Below are 8,791 nucleotides of genomic sequence, written 5' to 3' on the forward strand. Positions count from 1 at the left end.
TGTTATGCATGGCGTGTCACGACATTTTACTTGTTTTACATTGCGTGTGACAACATTTTACTTGGTATGCACTACGTGTCACAACATTTTACTGTTTATGGGTTGTGGTATTTTATGAGCTAACTAACGGTTTTTCCAATTTTGTAGGGCGGTCCATCTCACGGTGCTGGTCTGGAGCACGATGATGCTGATGATGGACATCATCATGAACCTGGTGTTGACATTGGCGATGACGTTTTTGGTGCTGATGGAGAGCACGTAACTCATGTAGATGACGTCGTCGAAGAAGCTGTGGCAGTGGATGTCACCCTTCAGTCAGATGATGCTGAAAGAGAGCATTTTCCTTCGGCCGATGCATTCGTCGACGCAGCAGTAGGAGCTATCGTTCTTTATTATGAGAGCACTCTTGAAGCAGCTGAGATATGGTCATCGTCACCAGAGTCATCTGCTGTCCATCATGGTGCAGCAGAAATTTCAGACCCAATTGAGCGAGCACTGCTGAAAATGGCGAGCAAATACATGGCAAGCCCATTCGTCGACCTCTTAGTGACCCGTCGAGATGTGAGGGATACAATCGTAGAAGACTACGAAGCTTTCAAGAAAAAGGAGTCCGCGAGGTAAGCTCGTAAATAAAATTACGAATATTATTTTTAATGAAATAGTTATCCACCAAGACTTATGAAATTAATTATGTTACATATGCAGGCGTAACGTTGGCATCTTAGGGGATTAAGGGGCTGACTTTTTCATAACCTTAGAGGATCCCAATGAGGAAATGACAAGTGAACATATCGACGCATGCCTCAGCCTACTCTGCAAGCGAATGACAGGGCCGAAGTCGAAGCTGTACACTACCCGTGCATGCATGGTTGACACGATATTCTTCGTAAGTTTATTTGAAAATTGTTCAATTCTATAAATACTAAGTTTTTGATTGCATGAAGTGTAAGCTAATGTTTACATGTTTCATAGGACACCATCCGTATGCTACACACCGAATTTCCAACAAAAGATGCCCGAGCCAAAATGCAAATTCCAGATGAGTTGCGGGGCTATGTGGAGGGTGAAAGGCCAATGTACACCAAAAAATGGGAAGATGTTGATTTCATCCTCGCGCCTTGCAACGTTGGTGGGCATTGGGTGGTTGCGAAGATCAACTTGGTGAGGTGGACGATCAAGGTCGTGGACTCAACAATAACTTCAGATGCTAAGGATAACGGAGTTCATGCTGGTCAGATGACACCCTTGACAACAATGATGCCATTCATCTGCTACCAAGACAGTTATTTCAACAACATACGTCGAAAAAGACGGGATTTGACGCCGATGCCATTGGATATTCATTTACCAAAAGCTAAAGTGCATCGACAGAATGATAGTGTCAGCTGCGGTATGTTCATGATAGAGTACATCGAGCATATTTTGCAATAAAAAAATATCGAAATTAAGCAGAATATGATTGCAAAAATGCTTCGGTAATATGCTCTGGAAATTTTTTCCAACAGTTGTGAGAGCGAACCCTGAACTTATAGGCCCTTGTTTGTATAATTTTTTTGGTACACATAAATTTTTTTATACAATTCATTTTATACATATTTTTTGTATACACAATTTACTATATACAATTCATTGTAAACAGATATAATTCTTTCTGTATACACAATATACTTTGTACAATTATTTGATACACAATTAATTTTTTTGCCTATACACAATTAATTTGATACCAAGAATTTTTTTCCTTTTCTATATACAATATATTTAATTTGATACACAGTCGGAAGAAGTCAGCGTGTGACGCCTTAAACATGATACCAGTCAGCGTGTCCCAACATACATCTGCTTGCACTCAGCGTGTCACCCCAAAATTCTGTAATAAGTCAGCGTGTGATGCCGTAAATCCACTAACACTCGACGTGTCAACCGAGTAATCTACTTCCACTCAGCGTGTCAAAACAATTGGGCCATGGCATGTTACGCCATAAATCTCCAAATACTCAGTGTGTGACACCATTAATCTGCTTCCAGTCGGCGTGTCATAAGAATTGGGCCGTCGCGTGTCACCCCAGGTTGGCATTAATTAATTTCTAGGTTCGTCATCTTTCTCTTCCAAGCACACCGGCTGCACCAACCCAATATTACATTGATTAACATTGAATATATAGATTTTTCCATCCATCTAATTGCTTCCAGCATGAAATTGTTCTGTATCCATCCTCCCTTATTTTTCCAGTTGTTTCCAAGCCAAAATTCTATCCTACCATTATAAAATCATACCTCTAAATTTACATGCTAGAACTTGTTATGCATGGCGGGTCAGAACAATTTAATTGTTATGCATGGCGTGCCAGAACATTTTGCTTGTTATCCTTGGCGTGTCACCAAGTTTATCTTGTTATGCATGGCGTGTCAGAACATTTTACTTGTTATTCTTGGTGTGTCACCAAGTTTATCTTGTTATGCATGGTGTGTCACAACATTTTACTTGTTATGCATGGCATGTCATTTCATTTTTCTTGTTATGAATGGCGTGTTACAATATTTTATTTGATAGGCACGGCGTGTCACAACATTTTACTTGTTATGCATGGCGTGTCTCACATTTATTCCTTATTTATTTCTTCTGCATACCTTGTTGCACATTATGGCTTAACTCACTGGTGCATCTGTGCCATGTTTTGCAGACCCAACGCATATAGTATGAGGATCTTTACATTTTGTCTACTCGGTCATTCTATGAGGCCCTTTTAGTTACGGACTTTGTTGCCAAACATTTAAGGCAGATAAGCAAATACATGGCTTCTGTCTGATGGAGATTGTAATCAAAAACATTTTTACAAACAATGTAAGAATGTACTTTAACACGATCTTGATCAGACAGAGGCCTTGACATGCTTATCTGCCTGAAATGTTTGGTAACAAAGTCCATAACTAGCATGTTTGGTTGGGGGAATGGCTTTATTCCCAAGGAATTTTAATTCCTTGGTTTGGTTGAAAAATGATCTAAGAAATAGCCATTCCATAGGAATGGCTATTCTCCAAAATCCTTTAAAATCAAGGAATAGCTAATACCACCCTCCTCCATGGTATTAGCTATTCAATGATTGAGGAATAAATTTAAAAATTGATAAAGACAAAAATACCCCTTACAAGTTTAAAAAATTACAACATCATTTATATAAAATATTATTTTTCTCTCTCTCCTCTTTCTCTCACTTGATTCCAATTTTTAATAAAATATTAATATTTAAAAATATTAATATTAAATTATAAATAAAATATTGATATTTAAATTATCAATTATTAATAAAATAAATTATAAATTATTCCTATTTAAAAACAAAATAAATTAAAAATAAATAAACATAATATCATTTAAATTATATAAACAATATTAATAATTAAATCATCAGTTATTAATATTTTAAATAAATTACCAATTATTAATATTTAAAAAATAAAATAAAATAAAATAAAAAATTAATCATAATAATATTTAAATTAAATAAAATATTAATATTTAAATTATCTATTATTAATATTTTAAATAAATAATCAATTATTAATTTTCAAAAATAAAATAAAATAAAATAATTGATTATAATAATATTTAAATTAAATAAAGTATTAATATTTTAAAATATAAATAAATATTAATATTTAAATTATTAATTAGTAATATTTTAATTAAATTCTAGATTATTAATATTTAAAAAATCTAATAAAAATAAAAAGTTATATAAATAATAAAGGGTGTTTTTATCTTTTTATTTTCTATTCCTTTCTTATTCCAAAATTATTGTTAACAACCAAACACTACAATAAGTTATAATAATTATTCTTGTCCTATTCCCTTTGTCATACCAAACTAAGTAATAACTATTCTATTCTATTCCCACCTCATTCTATTCCCACATAATAACTATTCTATTTCATTCTTGTCTATTCTGCCAACCAAACGTACCTCATAGAATGATCGAGCAGACAAATCCGTAAAGTAAAACGAATTCAACTACAGTTTTCAGACACATTTAGTTAGGCGGTTAGGCTGTCTTCATTCACAACACACCCTACATTTTCAGACATTGTCCTTAGTATTGGACAATTGTTGCGTGTGTGACCGGTTTGTCTGCAACTTGAACATGTTTTGGGTCGGCCCAGTCGTGGAGTCGCCGATTGACTTGGAGATGGTGCCAGATTTGTGGATGGAACTGCAAATGGGTATGGGCAATTCTGTCTGTTATGCCCGTACCTCTTGCATTGCGAACATCTCCGTGCTCGACTGCCTTCACCAGCTGATGGAATCCTTCTCCTCCTAGGTCTTCCTGCTTGGCCTCGCCAAGGTAGGGGCAAGACGACAATTTGTTTAACATGAGGGGGGATGTCTCACTCACTAGGATGCCCACCGGCCTAATGGATCCCGAATAATCCTCCACGAAAACGGTTATCTTGTAGTAGTCAGCGCAAAATTCAATGGCTTCACGATTGCATTTACTGAAAAACACTAAAAACTCAATCTTCAATCACAATGTAAATGCTATGTCAATTACGGTTCAAATAAGAAATAAAGATATTCTGACCTTATTGCTGCAATGGCATGGCTGCATGGTAGTAAATCTGTTTGGAACTCACAACATGAACACGTTTTCTTGGACAGATTTACAAGTTCGTCCATCTTCCCGTCTTTAACTTCGAACTCCACTCGATTGATAGGCTTAACTAGAAAGCGATGTGCATCATTGAACCTTTCACTCAACTGCTTGGCAACCCAAGGGCTGAGGGGCATGGTCACCTTGACGGCTTCCTCGTACCGTTCATGGAACCAACGCTGGAACATGTCTCTGATGAACTTGATCAAAACAGTGATCGACATTTGTCTTGCATGCTTCAAGCATGAGTTAACACATTACGCAATGTTGGATGTCATCATTTGGTATCGCATTGCCAGTGAACATGCACGTGCCCATTTCTCAGGCCCTATTCTCATAAGGTCCGCGTGGGCTCCCAGGTGAATCTGCTGTATCTGGTTCATATGTCTGTTGAAATCGGCCACCTTATAGTAATCTCAAGCAAAGGTGAAAAGCATACAAACATCATCGCGCTTGAACTTGTTTTTAAAGTTTTTTTTCAAGTGGTAACCGCATAAACCATGGTGCGCTTCTGGGTATGCATTTTGGATTGCTTTCTTAATGTCAAGATGCTGATCAGAAATGAACATAGTGTTTTCAAGATAACCAACCGCATCACGCAACTTACTAAGAAACCACGTCCACGAGTCTTGGTCCTCAACATGGCCGATGCCAAACGTAACTGGATATACGCACTCGTTCGCATCTTTGCATACAGCGACAAACAGAACACCCTTAAACCTGCTTTTCAGATGTGTCGTATTAATTGCAACCGTAGGACGCATTACATCCCTAAACCCCCGAATACAAGCCCCGTATGACCAGAAACAATATTTGAATCTCTCTTCCTCATTAGTAGCCACTGCAGTCACTGTGCCAGGATTTTCTTGTTCCAACATATAAAAATACGATGGTAGTAGCTGAAATGACTCCTCCGGTGGACCGAAAACAAGCCTCTCCGCATACTCCTTCGCTTGCCAAGCCTTACCATACAAGCATTCTAATCCCCACTGAACCCTCATCTCACAAATTATGTCCTTAAGTCTCAATGCTACTCCATTAGCCCGAATCTTGTGTGACATAAGTTCACCAATCATCTTCGCACTCGTAGTTGGAAACCGCCCTTGCAAACCATCAATGGTACAGGTGTGTACTTTGTGGAATGTCCGAACTTTCCAATATTCTCCTCTATCAGGTAACTTCGTTGCACAAATGCTGAACTTGCATGCCTTGTCCTTGCAACCAACCTCATAACGAGCTTTACATGACCTTTTTACTCTTATCGCAAACTTCTCTTTTATAACCAACATGTTCAAAGCTTGTTTCAACTCGGCCTTCTACGAAAACATTCTTCCTTTGTATAAGCGATTTTTGGCACTTGTCGACTCCTCAATGGTAATTGTTTGGAAGGAGAACTTTTCTGCACCTGCAATTTCTCACGCACGAGATATCTTTGCATTTCCCCTTTCCTGATCACTGTCATCAAGCAATGTATCAAGGGAACGAATCCCATTTTCACCAGCGATGGGGTTATTGTATATGAGGTCATCACACTGAACATCTTCTACATCAACACCTTCAACAGGTTCCGTTTCGCCTTCAACATTATTGCAAATTGGAATGTCACTGTCATAAAGGTAGTCATCGTCTGAACTGTCATCTTGCGATTGTTCAAGCCCATCATCTGAAGTGTGATCAAATCTATCTTCACCGGCAGCGAACAAATCCTCATTTCCCTCATCAAATACAGTATTATACTCTAGCGTCGCAGTGTCACCCTCCAACCTCACATTGTTGTCCTCAACTGTCGTATTCTCATTTGACAATGGCATTACACATTCTATAGTTTCACCCGATCGTTGCATTTGTTCAAGAAAATCAAGAAATTGGTTTGATGCACATTCTGATCGGAATTGTGCAGCCAACTATTCTGTGAATGTCATCTATCTACCGGGCTACACAAACTCTAGTGCGTACCTCAATTGCCATTGTTGTGGGTTATGGACGAAATGCTGTGGTATATGTGAAGCATTGTAAATCTCATTTTGATTGAGCTGATTACCATGTTGTCCAACTTCTCCATGTGACATAACATTTGTTTGGCGTCCCTTAATGCTGACATACACAGTCAGAACATTCCTCTGTTCTAGCAAAATTAATGCAACATCCTCATCGTCCTGGATAATTGGCCGTGATATCTCTCCGGGTGTACTGATCAATGCATGTAACTCAATCTCGTCAATTTCTGAGTTTACCCCAACAACATCTTCAACCAACTTCATCAAGCCCACAATTGACAAATCACTCCTAACCCCCCGCATTCGTGACTCACCACCCTTGTAAATGCCATCCACCCACTGACCCCGGTGTCTTATCACAAGTTGCACGATTGGAACCCCACTGAAATTTTGAAAAAAAAAATTGTTAATCATTTTACACAATACATGTCGTGATAAAAAATTTGTCAGTCGTGTTGTTACACGCCATGCAAATAACGTAAAATATTGTAACACGCCATGCATATCAAGTCAAATGTCGTGACATGCCATGCATCACTGTCGTGACACGCCATGCATCACTGTCATGACACGCCATGCATCACTGTCGTGACACACCAATCACTGTAATTACTGACTAGTTACACCAACATCCATGACACGCTAAAAACCCAAAAAACTGGTTAGCCCACGACACACCAGGAACAGCCATGACACGCCAAAAACCCATAAATTCAGTTAACCCACCACACCCCAGAAACAGTCGTGACACGCTAACAACCCAAATAACTAGTTAACCCACAACACGCTAGTAACAGTTGTGACACGCTAAAATAACAGTTCACTCGTGTTATAGATGCATGGCGTGTAACAACTCTGGGCAATGTTTCTAATCCATCTTATCATTTACACCAAATGTTTTAGAAATTTAAGTGTGTTGCAGAAATAAACCCAATAACAAGTACCTTGATGTCATCTCTGCTATAGGGTGTGTTAATCTATGACAATGTCGCCAGATGCCGAGAGATAGACCACAGCCTGATGACGATGGTGCTCAACAGAGAGTTAACAGAGCTCATACAGTTCAGAGATCTGAGAGAGCTGACAACGATGGTGCTCAACAGAGACTTGCCAGAGTTAAGACAGAGAAAGATGACCGAGCCCAAACAGCTGCGCACATTTATTTTTAATGTTTTTCTTTCTCTCTCTAGAGGGAGGCAGATAGCTCAAATAGCTGAGCATTTATTTGAAACGATGTTTTTAAGGGCATTTTGGTCACTCATGTTTATTTTTGGGTAGAAACAGATAACTTTATATGGGTAGTTATTTTTGAAATCACCTTATCACGAGGTCCTTCTCTCACAATTTCCTCAATAATAAATTACATAAAACCTCAATCAATTACCTTTTCTATATTCTGTCTTTCGATTGAAAGCTATCAATGATGTTTTCTCTCCCCCATCTTTTTGCTATTTAGCAGGGTAACCAGTTTTATTAATCACTTTTAGGTGGTAATCAAATGATCCTACCATTCATGTCTTCGAAGCTTCTTGATGTCCTCACCATATACATCTGACACTACTTTCTACTAAATGTCAATCTTGAGATCAAATCAACCCTATTGCTTCTATCTCAAACAAATAGGGTAAACACACATTATCACATGTTATCTCTACTCTTCTCCGTTTTCACTCACTTCACTGACTTAGCTATTGGACCGGCCTGCATCGACGCTCTCCAGTCACCCTAAACCTTATTTCTTGCTAATGTTTCACTACTTAGCTCCATAGATTAATAAACAAGGTAGAGCATATATATACATATATATTATCTCTACTCTTTTCCGTTTTCACTCACTTTAATGACTTATCCATTGAACGGGCCTTCCTTGATGCTCTCTAGCTACCTTAAGCCTTATTTCTTGCTAGTGTTTCACTACTTAGCTCCATAGATTAATAAACAAGGGAGAATATATATATATATATATATATATATGTATATTATCTTTACTTTTTTTTGTTTTCACTTACTTCATTGACTTATCCATCAGACGGGCTTTCATTGACACTTTCCAGCCGCCTTAAGCCTTATTTCTTGCTAGTGTTTCACTCTTTAGCTCCATAGATTAATAAACAAGGGAGAACATATATATATATATATATATAT

The 8,791-nt window shown here is 37.9% G+C and overlaps 1 protein-coding gene across 1 annotated transcript; it reads left to right on the plus strand.

Annotated features, from left to right (window-relative positions):
* On the plus strand, positions 722-1,431 carry LOC18589362. The gene is made up of 2 exons (XM_018126833.1): positions 722-886; positions 973-1,431. The coding sequence occupies exons 1-2, from the start codon at positions 776-778 to the stop codon at positions 1,429-1,431; spliced, it is 570 nt and encodes a 189-aa protein (XP_017982322.1). The 5' UTR covers positions 722-775.

The sequence above is a fragment of the Theobroma cacao genome, chromosome 9 (assembly GCF_000208745.1).
Source record: "Theobroma cacao cultivar B97-61/B2 chromosome 9, Criollo_cocoa_genome_V2, whole genome shotgun sequence".
NCBI lineage: Eukaryota > Viridiplantae > Streptophyta > Magnoliopsida > Malvales > Malvaceae > Theobroma > Theobroma cacao.

Excerpts from the sequence above, each read along its gene's own strand:
- LOC18589362 (XM_018126833.1), top strand. The coding sequence starts at position 776 with ATGACAAGTGAACATATCGACGCATGCCTCAGCCTACTCTGCAAGCGA. Across the intron at positions 887-972 it reads TGGTTGACACGATATTCTTC|GACACCATCCGTATGCTACA; the intron begins GTAAGTTTATTT and ends CATGTTTCATAG.